The sequence below is a fragment of the Bicyclus anynana genome, chromosome 20, assembly GCF_947172395.1.
Source record: "Bicyclus anynana chromosome 20, ilBicAnyn1.1, whole genome shotgun sequence".
Taxonomy (NCBI): domain Eukaryota; kingdom Metazoa; phylum Arthropoda; class Insecta; order Lepidoptera; family Nymphalidae; genus Bicyclus; species Bicyclus anynana.
In genome coordinates this window covers 12,799,007-12,819,293 of record NC_069102.1, presented here as the reverse complement: position 1 = coordinate 12,819,293, position 20,287 = coordinate 12,799,007, and the positions used below count along the sequence as shown (strand labels likewise).

The window sequence follows — 20,287 nt, the reverse complement described above, 5'->3', positions numbered from 1 at the left end:
ATTATTATAACACTGCAGATGGACATCAAAGGGCGGTTATCTGCGCCCGAACATAAATAACATTAGGGTCGGCGAGGTGAACGATTCTTGTTAAGGTTAGTCTGCACTTGAGAAATACAAGGAACTTAAGCTAATTTATCCTAATAACTATACAAATCAACCACGTAGAATAGTGGCAAGAATACTGGCTGAATTTCCGCGCTGGTCACTGGACAGCCATGCTGATCCTTTACGCAAAAATGAGCCCTTCTGTCAGCAGTCGATGCAACTAGCGGTGAAATGATTCGGTGAAATTTTTCGCTGGGTGCAGGCGCCTCGTGTTGTTTGGAAGTTCCTATAAAAGGCCTACGTTCTGCAGTGGACTCCATCGGCTGATAATGGTGATGTTGATGGTGGAAAAAGGAAAAATCTATGTGTTATAATATGGTTCTTTTGACACTGCATTACAGTAAAGTGGAAGCTGCGAAAATACATTAACATCGTAATGCGGCTTTATGCCTTTTATTTAACCGCCAGGGAATCGAAACCTCCTAAGGCTTTTTATCTTATTCTAAGGTTGCCTGGAAGCTCAGACCAATTCCCTTCTATTAGACTTTTATGGCCTTCAAATTCACCACCAAAATTGTCTGTCGTTTTTTTGAGATGGACGAGGTAAACTGGCACATCAAATCATAAAATAAATATATCCTGCGTCCTTACACTACACACAACTATTTTTAAATCTTTACACACACACGTGTAATTTTAACACAATGAAATAGACACAGTTTGATCATGATCAAATAATTTTGACAGAGGGGTAACCTCCCTTTATAGATTCCACTCTATGGCTAACCTCTAGCGAGGCTGTTCCTATAAGGCAATTGTTATGAGCCTGGAAAAGATCGCTGTAAACCGATAAGATACAGGCTTCTTCAGTACTGTGTTTTTACTTATTTCAATGATAATTCGTAAAAGTAAGCAAGTTCCAAGTGTACCCTCACCCTTATAATGAGCATGTAGCTGTATCTTGTTACTACATTCCACTAACAAGCGGCCTTGTAAAAAGATTTTTGCCCTTTCTTGCCCTCAGGACAAATGCGCCCTTGTGGAAACCTCGTCTAAAACTCTTGTTCAAGTTCCGAACATGCTATTTGTCTGACTGTTGGCCCTTTATATTAACAAATTACATGCTTTTTGATTTAACAGAGTTCACGATACAATATAATCAGTACAATAACTCTGTGAGCTTTTGTTTTCAGATTTTAGGTGTTTTTTTTCTCTTTGGTCTAGGGCAGTGATTCCCAAAGTGGTCTATATGGACCCCTAGGGGTCTATGACAACCTTCAAGGGGTCTACGTCAGCGAAAAAACGTTTGGGGGTCCATGAAATGAAAATGGGGGTCCACGACAGTGGATCTCAACACATCCACTGATAGTACCTATTTACTTACATCATAATATCTTAATTATATCTTTATTATTAAATCATCAGGTTCATCCTTCTCACTAAAAATATTTTTATTTTGTTTTTAACACTAAACTTAACTACAGTTAGAATTTTACAGGAAATCAATATCAGGTAAGTAGGGGGTCTACCCAACCCGGAAAAACATGGCAAGGGGTCTACGACACAAAAAAGTTTGGGGAACTCTAGTCAAGGGGTTAGTCATTAGGGTAATGGGAAGGCCATCGAGACGAGCTCTGGGTCGGATTGTGAAATATTGGGTATGCTTCCTTTTAAAGAGGAAGCCCTTGAGTTTGAATGTTGTTATGCAATTGTTGTGCTCAGGAATACATTATCATCAATGTCTGATAGTGACCGTACATCAAATCGCATAGGACTTAGGAGAAGCATTGTGGGCTCTAAATCCTCTCTCTTACAGGAGAGAGGTGGCTCCTTCACCAGAGGAACATTGTAGAAAGGGTAATAAAATGATGACATTACAGATTTCCTTCTAAATAAGCGATGTCTTTAGACTAAGTACTACAATCTATACTAATATTATAAAGCTGAAGAGTTTGTTTGTTTGTTTGATTTCGCGCTAATCTCAGGAAATACTGGTCCGATTTGAAAAATTCTTTCAGTGTTAGATAGCCCATTTATCAAGGAAGGCTATATTTTATCCTCGTATTCCTACAGGAACGGGAAGCACGCGGGTGAAACCGCTACTACTAGTAGTTCAATAAAACCAAATCTAAGATCTCTCAGATTTTAGTCCGATCCCTTTTAATCGTTAAGGTAGTGGGGCTTTTTGTTGAGGCAGTCTTTTCTAGAAACTTTTCCAATCTCATTACGTTTCATGAGGTCCTTGATTATACCTACTACGTCACAACGGGAAAGGTGTAATAAGACGAGGAGAAAGCAAAGGTTACGTAAAATGTGGGTACCTTTTTGTAGGTCACTGTTTTTCTGGGTCTCTAGGATAACTTTCTATGTACCTAACCATCTACAAAAAATCGATTTCAAAATATGACAATAAAAAAAAATACCAAGTTCCCTCTCTTATATTAAGGTTTCTTATAGGATGAGAGGATGAGGATCTTCGAACCCGTAACTTAAATTTTAAGTTTTCGATCAATTATTATCACCATTATCTAATAATATTATTGCCTGACGTTTTGCAAGTGCTTGTAAAGTAAACTTAATTGAAGTAAATGAATTTTGACTTTTACAGTAGATCTCTTGTATTTTTAAAGAAACAATTATGGAAATTCCACTTGTTCTAAAGTATTTGTATATCTACATATGAAATTTGTTTTCCCAGTAGTTTTATGATCGGTCTTTTAAGCTCTTTATGCTATAAACCTATACGGACGGATTACAATGTTGTATAATAATAAGTATGAAAATGAGCCACGTAACTCATGAGAGAAAGGTCTTGCGTAAGATAATGTAAGGGCTAATGAGTTACTGCCTCACCTGCCTCGAAGGTCCAGTGGTTAGCCTATGTGCCTTCGGATAGCGAGGGCTTTTTTTGAAATCCGGTCGGGTTTTGGAACCTACTAAGCTTTTATTTCCAGCCCGGAGTTTGGAAGAAGGTATTTCACCCCCCCTCCTCCCCAATGCACTGGTATGGTATTTAACTAGGGTATGCACTAAGTAAAAATTGTAAAATTCAAAGTCGGGGTCGGGTAAGGAAGAAACCTACTAAGCTTTTATTTCCAGCCCGGAGTTTGGAAGAAGGTATTTCAACACCCCTCCTCCCCAATACACTGGTATGGTATTTAACTAAGGTATGCACTAAGTAAAAATTGTAAAATTCCTTGTCCAACTATGTATTTTGTGGTCCAATACGGGTTTATATTGAGTCCTTAGGGTTGGCAGTGCATTTTTGCATCTATAAGGTCTATAAAATATGTCATTGTCATAAACATTTTTTTAGTGTAACATAGTATTTTTATACCTACACTTGAATCCATGCATTTTCTCTTCCCATTACTGATTTCACAGCAATAAATCATCTGCCAGCGTGGTAAATGAAATCACTATATCTACTAATCTTTAGGTAAAAGTGAAACTGTCACACTTGTCCCCTCTCAGTGTCACAACCTGTCGATGCGGAGTCGCGTAGTTTGTAATGCCTTTTATAAAATGCAGTTAAGGCGTGTTCACACTCGCTGACACACTTTGGACTAACTACTTTTATTTTATTCCTAATCATCATAGTCATATATTTATTGACTTTTCTCCTTAAAGGACCTCTCTTTTGGGAGAGGGAGGGGGGGATTTAGGATCAAATTGGGATTCATTCAACGCTACTCCATTGTAGGTTAGCAAGCTTTATAACGATCACTGCTGGATGGTATTGATAATAACAGGATCGGAATAGTTTTGTGGAAAAAGATTGACGACAACTCTATAAAGGTTCACTGGTAGGCAGGTTAACCGTTAACAAAGATGTCATTTATCGGTTCTATTGCAGTAACGATATGTAAATAATTAATAAATGTATACTTAAATAATACACACATCACTACTTAGCCCACAAGTAAGTATATAGTCTGTTTTGTGTTTCAACTAAGACTAAATGCAAGTTTGATGATGTATTAAAAATAAATTGATTTATTAGATTTGATTTAGAACGTATACTTACGATTATATTGGCGCTTATAGCACTATTCTGGCCTCCACTTTCACGCTTAGCTAGAAAGCTCAACAAATTGGCTTACACAGATATACTATCGAGGTACTTATGCAGTGTTATTTAAAATGAACTGCATAATCAGTGGCTTGTAATCTTTATTGATCTTTTGTATTGTACCAATAGTTCCACTTTTATGGAATCAGTGTATGTTAACCATGGAAGGTGAGGTCCTGGGTTCGATCCCAGCCCGCAGAATTATCGTCGTCACAGATGTTCGCTTAGTTGATCTATCAGATTTAAAAACAGAGGGTCATTCGAACGTGTACGCGTGATATTATAAGGGTTCCGTTTTTGCGTTTTACGTACGTTTGGAACCCTAAAAACAAAGTATTTATCTGTATATTACCATAGGAACGCAATCTACACAAGGAAAACCTCAGGGCTAAGCTAGTTAAGGCATAATTGTGTCGCACCTAATTAAAGGTGAACAAACTTTAAACAAAGATTCAAAAAAAAACTTCTATAAAAACAAAGTGACACATGTGAACGTGCGCTTATGAATATTAATTAAACAATTTAAATAAATAGATGTAATCTCTTGTCATAAGCAGTAAAGTATTACGCCATTGATTGAATTATAACTGGACGTTATCTATGTACTTTATGTTTGTACGTAAATAATTATTTGGTTTTGTAAATAGCCAATGTTTATATTTACCTTCATAATCTATAGGTACTATGAGTAATGTGAATACAACCTAATTAATATATTGTAAATAATTGTGAATGTGGATCTGTTTATTTGTAACGATTTTTTGCCTAAACCAAAAAAAACAAGCTTTCAAATTGGTGGTATAATTTTAAACCAATTTTCAAAATTCTTTCACCAACAAAAAAACTACATTGTCAGCTTGTAACATAGGCTATATTTTATCCCCGTTTGCCCATAAAAACGAATTACGCAAGTAACCTGATTACTAACAAGCTAATTTTTGTAAGTAGCTTCATCTCGATGAGACGATCAAGTTTTTTATTTACGAAAATTCTTGATTCTGGTAGCTAACTGAGTTACCAGAGTATTTATTTTAATTATCATTTATCAGTTTTGAAACGTCAAAATTCACTATTTGTAAAGACTCTACCTTCTGAGTTACGTAATAGCCCAGTAGATATGACCTCTGCCTCCGATTCCGGAGGGTGTGGGCTCGAATCCGGTCCGGGGCATCCAAATCCTCACCTCCAACTTTTCAGTTATGTGCATTTTCAGAAATTAAAAATATCACGTGTCTCAAATGGTGAAGGAAAACATTGTGAGGAAACCTGCATATCAGAGAATTTTTTACACTCTCTGCGTGTGTGATGTCTTATAGTCCACCACGCTGGCCAATCCGCATTAGGCCAGCGTGGTGGACTATTGGCCTAACTCCTCTCATTCTGAGAGGAGACTTGAGCTCAGCAGAGAGCCGAATATGGGTTGATAACGACGAAAGTACCTTCCGGTGCCGGTTCCTCTACCACCGGTTCGGTAGCTGCAAGAAACTCAACAGTTGCTCCTTTTAAAAATTATAACGAACGAAGTACTGAGCAAAGACTAATTAAAACGAAATAGGTCTTCAACACAGCGCGTAATTATACCTACCTATAATCCGTTTGCGTCTCTCATTCTGAGAGGAGACTTGAGCTCAGCAGAGAGCCGAATATGGGTTGATAACGACGAAAGTACCTTCCGGTGCCGGTTCCTCTACCACCGGTTCGGTAGCTGCAAGAAACTCAACAGTTGCTCCTTTTAAAAATTATAACGAACGAAGTACTGAGCAAAGACTAATTAAAACGAAATAGGTCTTCAACACAGCGCGTAATTATACCTACCTATAATCCGTTTGCGTCTCAAGTCACTGACAGTTTGACAAGCATCCCAAAATGGCTCGTCCGCTGCCCGCGAATAATTAAAACGTTAGCTATATTATTTGCAATTCAACCCACGGACAACTTGATTGCGGATTAATAAATTATTATTGTACCTAATACAAGCTCGCATAAATACATACATTTTATGTTTGAACGTTGAACTCTTTCCTACAATATCACAAGTCTTTTTTATTACACACTAGAAAACGACCTGTGTTTTCAACCGCGTAGTTTCCGTTCCCGTGGGACTAACGGGTTATGGGATTAAATAAAGCCTTTGTCACTCGGTAAAGATGTAGCTTTCTAATGGTCAAAGAATTTTTTAAGTCGGTTAAGTAGTTTTGAAGTTACAGCGTCAAAAAATCAAACCTTATCTTTATAAGTTACTAGCAACTTCGCCCGTTTGGAAAAGTTTTTCACATGAATTTTTTCGTGATGAAATAGTAGATTGTTAAACAAGGGGCTAAAAAAACCCATTTTAAACGAGGTATTTTTAGGGCCCGAGACGTAAGGCGAGGGCCGCCTAAATAGGAACCGAGTTTATAATGGGTTTAGCCCCACGTGTTACACTCTGCTTTTCACTACAATTGCGAGAAAGTGAAATAGTTTAGTACAATATTCAATGATTTATTTTAATTGAAAATTAAAAGTATAAAGTCTACAATTTTGGATATTAAGGGAGATGCTTTTACCCGGTAAATTTATATGTTAATCCAGAGTAAAATCTATTTCTATTCCAAATTTCAGGCAAATAGCTTCAGTAGGCGCAGCGTAAAGGAGGATCAAACGTACACACAAACTTTCGCCTATTAATATTAGTGTAATAATTATTTTAGTTTTAACTTGACCCAGGTTTCGAATCGAAATACCCCTCGGTTATAAAGCGTGGCTTTATCTGCTGCACCAGAGAGGTCTAACATCGTTTTCTATTAACTATGTAGTCAGTATTGAATTCTTAAGTTAGTCAGAAGCGGTATTGTGGCCATTGAAAAGATGCCTTCGAGAACCATCGCGTGAATAACAATCGTTAAGCGACGATATGGGAACTAACTGGTTTCGGTTCAGGTTAAACCACAGTATTCAATATACACTGCATAGATTTAAAACACATAGATAGTCGTATTTTAGTCGCGACGTCATCGGGGGGCTTGGGCGAACACAGCAGCATCGCCTGATGAGACCAGAAGGCTGAAAGAAAGACAGAGGATGAAACGACTCTATGGGCGTCCCCTGTGAGACTCGGACCTCGGCTTAGAGGACTGTTCTGGAATGTTTCTTATCAGTTTCTTATCGTGGAAAACTCCATAGTTCCGGTGGGGTTTATTGAAATTTTAGAGTCGTCTGCTGACAGTTGAAAGCAAATGCGTGTCGTTTTGACGGACTTTTTGTTGCATTGAGACAATATGTTGTTGTAGCCTACTTGACGAAATTAAGCGCGTGTGAATTTGGACATTCAGGTGCATAGTGCTGGAAGCGGCTTGCGGTGGTTTGCGGGGCGGGTAATACATAGAACACACTATTCTCGACCTACACTAGACCCATAACCTACTCTTCATAGCCCGTCAGCTGGGGTCAACCAACCTAGGTCGACTTGCGACCCTTTGACCGTAGTTCATTGCCTATCTAACCAATTTTTGAAGGCTCTCGTTTCGCGGTGTAGCGCCGTATTTCGAAAGCCCGTCTTCCTCGTTGGGGCATCTGCACCCACTAGTGGGGAGCCCACACATAATTTCTGGTTGGCTCTATCTCCATTCCAAACAACAAAAGAGTATGAAACACATTTACACACACACGCCTTTCTAATATTAGTGTTATTAAATAACTAATTTTTTTTTTAATTTATTTAAGTAAACCTCCAGCTTTAAGTACCTTTGCTATCTAAACTTACCATCCCAAATTCATAAAGTAGATTGAAAAACAATTACAAAGATAAAACAACGTCATTTATAAGATTCGAAAGTGAAATTCTTTGTAACCTGTTTTCTTTGAACATCATTAGGTTTTCAAGATAAGAATATTTTCACAACAAGCTTTCCTGCTTGGTTGACCAGATACTCGGTGTATCTTTTATCTCATTGTAAAAGATAAGCAAATTAGAGAAACCGAGTGCCGTATCCAATACGATTACTCTAATCTGCGTGTTGGACTGGCGTCGATTGACCGAAGACTGCCTGTTATCTTTTAAGATAGAACTGAATAGGTATGCTAATTTATTATTTCACGTTACGCTTTGGTATCCAGTGGTTAGCCGGAGCGGCTTTTTAACCGACTTCAAAAAAAAGGAGAAGGTTTTCAACTCGACGCGTATGTTTAATTTTTTATTATGTTTGTTACCGCATAACTTCGTAATTTCTCAACCAATTTTGAAAATTCTTTTTTTGTTTGAAATAGTATACTTCCAGATTGGTTCCATTTAATTTTCATGAAAAACGGTTCAGTAGTTTTGTGTTAAAATGAAAATAACGAAATTGCACGTACTGTTGCGCTTTCGTTCACTATGCTAGGAATTAGGATACAAAAACAGAAAAATAAAACCTTTTTAACAAAAAAATTGAACCGCCTTCAAACTGAACAGAAGGTAGCACATACATTTTTATTCGCTTTTTAGTTTATTTTTGTGATTTTGAAGTCGGTTTAGTTCTAGAGAACTCGAAGCCTCATTATTCGTTTCTATATACAAGTATGTTAACCACTTGACTAAACGAGGCACCTAAAGCATAAAGATTAAAGCGACAAGTGTGCTGGAAAATAGCAAAGTAATGTTATTAATTGTCCCTTCACGTTAAGCAAACGTTGTTCTAACTCACGTCAAGGGCAATGCATTTCTCTATAAGTATGTGGTCGAAAGTAACTGTAGGTGCCAGATAGCGCGCAGTCTAGATGGCCTAGATGTCTGCGGACGCGATATGCCTTTGTCATTGTAGACCGTGGACCAGCGGTGGTCAGACTTGCTTCATGAAGGAAATTTATAGGTGTAAGTACGGTAGCCAATTATTGTGTTTGGACCGTGGTGCCCCGTGGTGACTTAAGGGTAAAATATTAAAAAAATGCGTGTCGGGCCACGCGCAGTGTAGGGTTCCGTAGATTATATTAGCACTCTATATCTATCCCTTATTTAATGCACAAAAATACCGAAAACCACGGGATACAGGATAAAAAATTCCTCACTTTGCATGTAGGGAGGAAACCCCAAAAAATTCATTTTATTTTATCACTTTGTAGATGTAATTAATATACCATACCCATTACCCATACCAAATTTCAATCTAAACCGCTCATATTTTAAGTTATATCTATGTAAAAGGGTTAACAGACTTATGTGTGACATATAAAACATTATGGGATTAAATAGGGAAAAAAAGTTTACACCGATTTTTACGTGGACGAAGTCGCAGACGTCCGCTAGTAAATAAAATAAAAGGAGTAGAAGTTAGGTTGACGAATGATAGATGCGAATGGTAGAGTCTTTACAAGTAGTCAAACTCGGCGTTTCAAAAGTGCTTGTAAAACCCACTTGAAATAAAAAAAAAGAAACATTGACACATTGCCGACCCCACTTAAGTGTTTATAGGATTGGCTTTGGTTGGTAGTAAATTTCTTTGGGATGTTATGAGGAATCATTTCATGTCTATGGTAGGAGTTGTCTGACAAGTTTGTCATAAATGAGGTTTGTCTAGCTATTGCAGGCTAAAGTCCATTGTCATTGACGAAGCATTGTATAAACTCAGCTGATGTTTGAATGTAATTGATCTTTGAATAGTGTTTGTTTAATTTATTGAACTGGAAGTTTCAACTGTTATTGAAGTGTCCGGTTTTCACGACTGTTTATCAACTCAATTCAATGAAGAATCAATCGTGGAAGTGGTTGACTTCAATTTTCTGCATAATGTATAATAGTGACTACCTTATGGTGCAGTGGATAATAGTTCCGCCTACTGCATCTGAGGCCGTGGGTTTGTCTATTACAACTAGAAAATATTTGTGTGACTCCGTGGCCTAGTGGTGTGCGTAGTGGAGTGGATTTATTGTGGGGCAAGGCTGCCGATATACAATCTATATTTGTACTTCAAAAAAGAGCAATTCGAGCAATATATCAATTAAAATCACGCGAGTCCCTTCGTCAAAAGTTTAAAGAAATAGGTATACTAACAGTAGCCTGTCAATATATATATAACAGTATAGTCTATGTAAGACAAAATATTAATTTGTACAAACGAAAAGGAGATTTAAACCCACGTCTTACTAGACACGGGCATAAGTTAGTTATTTCTGCATATCGTCTCCAAAGAGTAAAAAAATCTTTTGTAGGTTTGGGTGTACTCTTCTATAACAAGATCCCCAAGACTGTGATGGACCTGCCAATGCATAGCTTTAAGCAATGTGTTAAAAAACATTTACTTAGTCGAGGTTACTACAACATTGATGAGTTCCTTAAAGATAAAAGCGCTTGGAGGCCATTGGATCAGCTTCCACCTTCACACAGGAAATAAAACTATAAGAAATTGTAATTGTTATCAATTGTAAATTATAATACTGTATGACTTTTTCAAAAGAGCAACTGTTGAGTTTCTTGCCGGTATCTTCTCAGCAGAACCTGCCTTCCGAACCGGTGGTAGAATCTTTACAAATAGTCAACTGACGTGTCAAAAGTGCTTGTAAACTGAGCCTACTTGAAATAAATGATTTTTGATTTGATTTTGATTTGATTTGATTTGGATTTATAAGACGGAGGTCCTGGGTTCGATTGCGGTTTTCTTTATTGGTCCAGATCTGGCTGGTAAAGGTTTCGGCCGTGGCTAGTTACCATCCTACTGGCAAAGACGTACCGCCAAGCGTGTTAGCGTTTTGATGTCGTGTAGAAACCGAAAGGGGTGTGGATTTTCATCCTACTCCTAACAAGTTAGCCCGCTTACATCTTAGATTGCATCATCACTTAACATTTAGTGAGATTATAGTTAAGACTAACTTGTAGAGAATAAAAAAAAATACTACAGCTGTCCTAACATTCCTTTGTGCTGGGTAGTTATGTGTGTATTGTTTAATTAAATATATTTATTTATATATGGTTATGATTTTGAAATTTTTTTCACTGTCCACACTCTAAGCGCGCTGCAAACTGAACAGTAAACCTGATCGTGTATGGTTGGCATTAGACATGAATAGCTACGAATGATGTCACTTGTAACTATAATTGTTTACCTCAAATTCCACAATTTAAACAGCACACAATACAGGGTGTAGCCGCATTAATTAGCTATAAATTACATCGTTAAAGGGCATAAACTGCCAACTGTATAATGGTGAATAATTTGGCAGAAGACAAGCTTTACAGATGCCAGTCGTGTTTGACAAGCCATTTTATGTAGAATCGTGTAGCCATTTCATATGTAGAATTATTGTTATGTAGAAACATGAAGACATTTTGTATGTAGAATTATTATTATGTAGAAATGTAAAGCCATTTATATATAATTATTACGAAGAAACGTCTTAAATTAAATTTAAATGCGTTTATTTTAAACTGAATTTTACTGTAGAATAAATGTATCCAAAACAGAAGCAGATTTTTTACGAACGACTCCGAATTTTACTGTAGGAAAATTGTATCCAAAAACTATTTAAAAAGCATTAATTATTATTGTCTGCCCAATTGTAGGTGACTGCATTTCCCTAAACAAACGTTCCGGTCTTAAACAGTGAACCATTGCAACACCATACACTGTGAACTAATACCACAGTTTAACTATCATACAGTTAGCTTATAAGAAGTAGTCTGCATTTAGGTAAATGCACTTTACGGAGTGTATTTGGAAATATGAAAATAAGTTTGTTTGTTTGGTTTTCACGCCTAAACCACTAAGAAAACGGATTTTAAAATCTTTCAACTATGGAAAGGTATATTGTAAACAAAACATAGCCTATAAACAATACAAGAATAATTAGTCAGTCAGTAGTCTGTGTCCCCGACATCCCACGGGAGCGGGATACCTATATTTAATAAACAAATCCTTCTTGTACATTTGTAATATTATTTCGAGATGTCATAAACGAAATAAATTGGAAAATTAGGATCAAATTGTATTTTGACAAGGTTTTACTTTTTAAAATCTTTTTACACAATTAAGTATGCTTCCTCAGAAAACTACTAAGCAAAAAACTGACTGGAATTTCAAAAACGCATAGGAGCAGGCCTGGAGCTCCAATACGTATTGGCACCATATAGCATATGGTGTCTAAATATCATCATAAGTAGATTCGGTCCGGTAAATTCCGGTGTTCTATGCTCAGTGTTCTATGTTTATTGTAGGTAATTTTCCACAGGCCGAGTTGCACGAGCTGTAATTAATGATTTCTGAACTGTATGGTTGTTAAACTGCACGGTAGGCCGTACATCGGCAGTTTAACGATTACAGTTAACCGTGTTAACTGGGACCGAGTTAACCGCGCAGTTACCGTCTGTGACTAACCCTGTTATCTACAGTTCAGTCCCTCAAATAAACTCAAGCATTACAAACTTCTTAAAATTCTAACTGCTCGTCAACGTGAGTTAAGAATTTTTAACCAATTTCGTAGAGATTTTGGATTAGAACCGTGTATATTTACTGTTGTAACCCATAGTATACAATACAATACAGTATATTATATATATGTATCAGTTTTCTCAAAGACATTCATATTCGATTTGGGTGGGGTTTTCAATATGAAATGCATATTTAATAAAAAGTGTAAAATATTTAAATATAAACGTCAAGACCACTTTGCGGCAACTTTTGACGCAGTGGTATGCGCGGTGGATTTACAAAACGGAGGTCCTGGGTTCGATCCCCGGCTGGGCAGATTGAGATTTTCTTAATTGGTCCAGGTCTGGTTGGTGGGAGGATTCGGCCGTGGCTAGTTCCACCCTACCGGCGAAAACGTACCGCCAAGCCATTTAGCGTTCCGGTACGATGCCGTGTAGAAACCGAAACGGGTGTGGATTTTCATCCTCCTCCCTACAAGTTAGCCCGCTTCCATCTAAGACTCATCATCACTTACCATCAGGTGAGATTGTAGTCAGGGGCTAACTTGTAAACAATAAAAAAAGGCATGGAGGTCCACAATGACAACTGCAAATTTCAGTTTTATAAGAGAAAACTGAATAAAAATTAATTTATATTAATGTTTACCGGTATTCGAACCCTGATCAATCCGTAACCGTCTACGCATCAATGAGGCAGTTAAACCTTAACAATAACAGTTAAAACATTTAGCGGCTTCATTAAGAAGCTTAGGAAGCAGTAGAAATACTCTAATGGTTGCTAAGGACAGCAATAATACGAGCCATAACATTCACTGAACATTAATAACTTGAGAGAACCTTCTAGTACTTAGTACTTTACGTCATCAACCCATATTCGGCTCACTACTGAGCTCGAGTCTCCTCTCAGAATGAGAGGGGTTAGGCCAATAGTCCACCACGCTGGCCCAATGCGGATTGGCAGACTTCACACACGCAGAGAATGAAGATAATTCTCTGGTATGCAGGTTTCCTCACGATGTTTTCCTTCACCGATTGAGACACGTGATATTTAATTTCTTAAAATGCACACAACTGAAAAGTTGGAGGTGCATGCCCCGAACCGGATTCGAACCCACACCCTCCGGAATCGGAGGCAGAGGTCATATCCACTGGGCTATCACTGTTACTCACTTAGTACTTTACGACTGAAGAAAGTAGGGAACTCGGGAAAATAAAACCAGCTGTGTTTCAATAGGTAATTACTTTACTTGTATGTTTCAAACATCTTTATTGTTTACTATGTACCAGTAGCGAAGACTGAAATTTTCTTGTAGGTAATCCGTGCGTTTGTTTTTTTTAGTCTGAGTGTGTTTTTGACTAAGTACGTTAAATTATGTACGTCCGCAAAACTCGTGCATTTATAAAAGGTAATTCGATAGGAATCGGGTTGTTAGGAACCATCGCCCCTGCTATGTATTTATCTGACCCTGCAAACGTGATTCTGTCATACAGTGGCGGACTAAGTCCTTCGGGGGCCCGGGGCGATAGAGAAAAGATGTTTTACTATAATATAAACTAGCCATTTGACTCCTAAATGGACGACCGGTCGCCCATCGTATCCGTTACGTGACATGTAAAAAAACATAAAGTAAACTAAGGCCAATAGGCGAGCAGTATTATGCTCCGCGCGATAGAGGAATATAAAGATTTTTTAAATGGCTCATAACGGTAGATTAAAACCGCACTCCCTGACTGTCGGCTTTTCGATAAAATACTCGCGGGCAGCAAATGGCTAGTAGAAAAAGTTAAGGGATAAAAAAATACTAAAGGGCAGCAGAGACGAGGAATTGTTTACGTAAAATAAATATACAAAACACATATTTTTAAGTAAATTAATGCTGAGGACGCCATTCTCATTATTTTTTTAATATTTTAAATACAACTTATCAAGGAAACATAAAACAGTTAGCGTCAAACGCAAAGTTGTCTTGGGGGCCCCAAGACTCGGGCCCGCTAAAGCTGTCATAATAAAGGTACTTTGTCAAAAAAATATTAAACGACTAGTGGCCCCGGTCAAGGTTTGACTTTTAAGAACTTTTGCCCTAGTAGGATAGGAGTAGATTGGACTAGAGTAATGTAGGGGACATTACCCTACTCCAACCTACCCCTATCCTACTCCTACCCTACCCCTACCCCTACCCAAGGCTACCCCTACCCTACTCTACACCTGTTGTAACTACTTATTATTATGAATCGTTTGTAATGGGGAGTACAGAAATATGTTGTTTTAACTTTTTTTTTTAAATTTTTATATTAAACAAACCTTGTCAGAACATTTTCTTATTTTCCCTAGTGTATTACAATTGCTTTTATATTGTTCCAGTCGGTGACAGAACCGCCCGCGCCAGCAGCGGAGATGCAGGGTCGTCACGGCCTCCTGTGGCACGTGCTCATAGACCTCCCTATACTACTACTCGGTGAGTTCTATATACTTTTTAGCAGACTCAAAGGTGATTACAAAATAAGAAAACGAATGTCGAACAAAGGTTGTTTCATTCACAACATTTGTCGGGACAACTTAATTAACAAAACAAACTGGAATCAAACTATGACCGTAGAATGGCAGAGAATGACCTTGAGTGAAGTCCCACACTTGTGAACGATGTGTGTAGGGTTAAAGGATCCTTTGTCTGTTAACAAACACTCCCCTCACTCAAGTCACTCTCCCCGCCTATCCCAAGTATCCCATAAAGAATTACACAACAAGAGATGTGGACGGCTCGAACGCCACGAGCACTCTGAAGCCGTCCGTACCGCAAGTCTTTGCAACGCGGCGATAACATACTGATACAGACTTTTACTTTATAGGTCCTCTTTTGCATAAATTATACTTTAACTCTAATTTAGTTATTAGTTCTCTTTTCTTTTAATTTTTAATAATGTTAATATAAATATAAAAAACACTATTAAAAAGTTATAAAAAAAATCATCCCTCCCGCTGCGGGACTTTTGAGTGCCCAAGTAACCGGTGGTCAGGGCTCCAGAATGAGGAACCTCTTCACAATACGCGCCGTCTCAAGAATCACTGCCTTGTTCCGTATGTCTTGTATCCGACCCTTGATCCAACAGTTAAGTGAAAGCTTCATAATATGGTGTTGGTCAAAACTTTTCGCTATAAGACCATTGACTGAAACAATTATCGGAACAATACTAATTGACTCAACATTCCACATGGCGGTAATCTCGTGAGCTAGGTCCAAGTATTTTGATACTTTTTCCTTTTCGACGTGGAACAGCAATATCAACAATTATTGCACGAGGCACTGATCGATCGACTAGCACTATATCAGGTCTATTAACAACAATATACCTGTCAGTGATAATCTTGCGGTCCCAGTAGAGCAATGCACTGCTATTTTCAAGAACTGACGCTGGGTCGTACCTATAGTACCTAAGGCATCTCAAAATCGATAAGGCCATATTGAAGAGCAAGCTGTTGGTGGATTATCTGGCTACTTGATTATGTCTATTGCATAAATTATAATTATCTCTATTAGATTAGGGGTAGGGAATAGGTAGGATAGGTGTAGAGTGGGAGTACGGACGGGTAGGGGTAGGGTTTCACCCGAACGAAGTCGTGGGCGTCCGCAAGTTGCATCCTACTAATATTATAAACGCGAAAGTTTGTATGGATGTTTGGATGTTTGTTACTCTTTAACGCCGCTATTACTGAAGCGATTAGGCTAAAATTTGGAATGGAAATGGATTTTACTCTGGATTAACACATAAGCTACTTTTTATTCTGAAAAATCCATGGTTTCCCGAGATTTGCGAAAACTGATGATTTTAATGATATGAATGTTTGTTACTCTTTCATGCCTCGACTACTTAACCGAATTAGCTGAAATTTGGTATTGAGATATATAATAGCATGGATTAACACATAGGCATTTTATCCCGGAGAATCCATGGCTCCCGAAGGATTTGTGAAAAACTAAATTTCACGCGGATGAAACCGCGGGCGTCCGCTACTATAAAATAAATCTTTATTCAGGAATATTTTGAAGAATTACGAATTACAAAATTGAACGCTGTAAATCTTTCACCGCATCGCACAGAAAGCATCGCAGACCCACACGCAATTAGATTGCAACATTTATTAAACATCAATACAGCGTCTATAACAAATGGATTGCACAACAAAATGGTTGTAATAACAGTAAATAACACGAATAACATACACGTTGTGTTTAAATTGATATGTTGTAGAGATTTATCACTTTGAACTGTTTTTGTGATTTACATTATCAGCTTCCTTTAGTTGCAATGCAGTAATCCTACTGGTATTGTAAATGTGAATTTATGTTATTCAATCACACAAAACGGCTGTATATCAATCTAGCACACATCAACGATATTTTATACTAGTAGATATGTTATTGTGTCTACAAAATCACAGCAAAAAGTGATCCGAATTTACTAATCAAGTGGATTATACATGCACAATTTTGAATTTAATACCATTATATATTTTTGATGAAATGCACCACCATGATTATTATGTTTGAAAGAGTACCCTACCCTACCCTAACCCTACCGTACTCCTACTCTACCCCTACCCTAGCCCTACCATAAGTATTGTATGGGAAAAAAGGGCTATTTTTATGGTTTTTCCGGATATTATTCAAATTTTTCTCGCCGTAAAAACCATTCTTCGAACTTCAACGAACATTTAAAAAAAAATTGACCAAATTGGTCCAGGCGTTGGTGAGTTATGCGCTTACCAACGATTCATTTTTATATTATAGATTGAAAAAACTGTCATCATCCCTGAAATACGTCTTGAAGTCGTGAATTTTCATGTTAAAAAGATGTTATATTATACCTAGGCGTCTGCATGCGCCTTCTTCCACCGTAAATTATGCCTTATATGGAACTGAACAAGATGGAGTTGATAGTCGTAGGCATTGCAATGCATGTATATGCAACTAGTGATGTGACCACATGACGCAGTCGGTTCGGCTAGATTTTAGTTATAGTAACATCGATGATTTAAATTCACATAACTGCAAAAAAATTCTTACAGATTGGTTACTTAAACTTAACTATAATCAAGCCGAAAACCTTTTGCATCAAGTGTAGCATAAATCGGAATATAAAAACTTGCACAAACTCGCATGCTCATGTACACATACTCACACACACCACTCAAACACAACACACACAAACCACTCACAAACACAAACACATGCACTTTTGTATATTATTAGTAATTTAGTTTTAATGATTATTTATATCAAATGTACTAGTCTACTATACAGGGTGATTCGGTCTTTAGTGCGGATATTTTTTTTCGTGGTTCTGTATCATTAATAGAATATAAATCTACAAACAGTTCGATACATTTTATGTAATTTTTTTTTTTAATTTATGTCTCTAAAATAACAAAATAATGTACATATTATTACTAAACAAGATATATTCAGCTTAAAAGTGATCTGGTGACGTCCTTTAGGTATCAAACGAAAATAAAATAAACGCACAATAGGGTGACCCTAAAATTCTGTTCAAAAGTAAATAACTTTAGCTAACGATAATTTTGTTATTTTTGAATTAAAAAAAAAAAGAAAAAATACGTGATCATTAAATTTTGTTTATGTACAAAATATAAAAATATCCGCACTAAAAAAAATTTCTTCCTGTATATTATGGAAGAGCGGGGCCGCCCGTCACAAGTTACAGTAGTAATACTGCAAACTTAATGGGATGGTTCCAATCACAATATTACATGTTTACTATGTTTGAAAATAATGTACTAATATGTTGATGATCTGTGAGGCAATGAATTCCGTATTTGTTTACAGAAAGCAAAATATGATGAAGTCGAGCCGAGTGTATAATTATAAAACGTAAGCTTATAGAAAAGTCGTATTATAGTGTTAATTATGCTTGGAAATTAAATGTATTACATGACAGGCTACTTATATACCTATTGTTAAATGGTGATAAACTAAAAAAGGATAAACCTGGCTGAGTTTGTTTTGGGCTCTTGGACCAAGGCGCGTTAGGAACCCTCGTAAGTTTAATTTTAAGTTTTCGAATAATTATTATCACCATTATCTTAAGTTTAATATTATTAACTGACGTTTCGAAAGAGCTTGTAAACTAAGCCTATTTGAAATAAATAAATTTTGAGTTTTGAACTGATGATGAAGTCCATATATGGCCTGTGTAGTTGCAATACTTTTAATGGTTACGTAGGAAAAAAATAACATTTAATATTATAAACATTTGTATTTCGCTTTGCTGTGACTTTTTAACCAAAATGGGAGGTTCTTTGTTCGGCTGTATGTATTTTTTTAAATTAAACAAATACTTAAGCTACCATTTTTATGTTCTTACATTAATAGATTAGCCTTATGTGAGTTGAAAACAAGTAATGTACCATCAACTTAACCCGGTAGCTATAAAAGCCCGCTAAGCACTGTAACCGGTCACAAATTAAACAGAGGCTTTAAAAAGTAACTTTACACTCTCACTGTGTCAACAGTATATCGCTTTACAACGGACTATTCGTTAACAAGTAGCTCATATGGGTAAAAACGGGGCAAGTGCGAGTTCAACTCAAGAAGAGGATTCCGTAAATATCAATTGGTATGCACAATATTGAGGAATTCGCCATGGTTTTGTAAGATCATGGAGGTTTTAGAGAGATTTTTATAGGTTTCCCCGTAATCTTGTACAAACATAATTTCTGTATTTTTCTTCTTTAAAAAATTAGGTTCAGTTGTTTTGGGGGAACGAATAATTTACGACGAACTTAAATAAACTTTGAAACTATTAATTTTAAAATTACAAAAAATATATGTACCTAAGTATGTTTGATATTCTCAATTGCAATTCTCAGTTCTTAGACACGATGCAGTCTAAATTTTTTTTAAAATAATTTTTATTTTGACCCCTTATTATGATTTCGTCCTTCAATATGGTATTCACGTCAAAACAAACAGGAAAATTAAATGTGTAGTAAATTCAAGCAAACAACTAAAATCAGTTTAGTAGATTCAGAAAAAAATTGCTTGACGGACGGACTGACGAGTGAGTCTTTGAAGTTTACTTATTTTTGTTCTGTTGTACGGAGCCCTAAAAAATGTGAAGCAACTAGCTAACCGTGAAATGGAAGTATCACATGGCTCATACTCTAAAAACAAAGCCTTGTTATATGAACCTACAAATTCTTCAAATCCATAAAACTAATGCATACTTGTGGTTATATTACGAGCTCCATCGCACACGATCTCAGACTAATCACAAAAGGATAGCACCCAAATTCACGAACAAAATTGTCTGTGATTTTGTAAGGAAAAAGAACTTAGATTAGGTATATATCTCAATAACAGACGCGACTTCGTGCGCGTGGTTGTCTATTTTTCACAAATCCCGCGGGAACTGTCACTGACTTTTTATAATCTTTAAAGGTGAACATTTCTGTCATACATGATTTTTGCGAAACCGTTTACACAGCGCACGCAGCGTAAGCTCTCAATAGGAAAAAAATCTCCCGATTTTGAAACATTCTTTATTGGTGCTCCGATTGGTATTAGTGTGATAGCCTTCCTCGATAAATGGGCTGTCTAACACCGAAAGAATTTTTCAAATCGGACCAGTAGTTCCTGAGATTAACGTGTTCAACCAAACAAACAAACAAACTCTTCAGCTTTATAATATTAGTAGGTATAGATACTAAATTAGAAGTTGTAGACCGTGTTTTTTACACATTCATCTACACAAAAAGGTATTACTCACATTTACTC

At 36.9% G+C, this 20,287-nt stretch overlaps 1 protein-coding gene across 2 annotated transcripts in view; it reads left to right on the top strand.

The window, feature by feature from the left end:
- Positions 1–20,287, top strand: part of LOC112047679 (phospholipid phosphatase 2) — a 108,349-nt gene that overhangs the window by 55,864 nt on the left and 32,198 nt on the right. For both annotated transcript variants that reach the window (XM_024084879.2, XM_024084880.2), the window contains exon 2: positions 14,857–14,950. In XM_024084879.2, the coding sequence (XP_023940647.1) occupies positions 14,857–14,950 (94 nt within the window). The remainder of the gene's footprint in view (positions 1–14,856; positions 14,951–20,287) is intronic.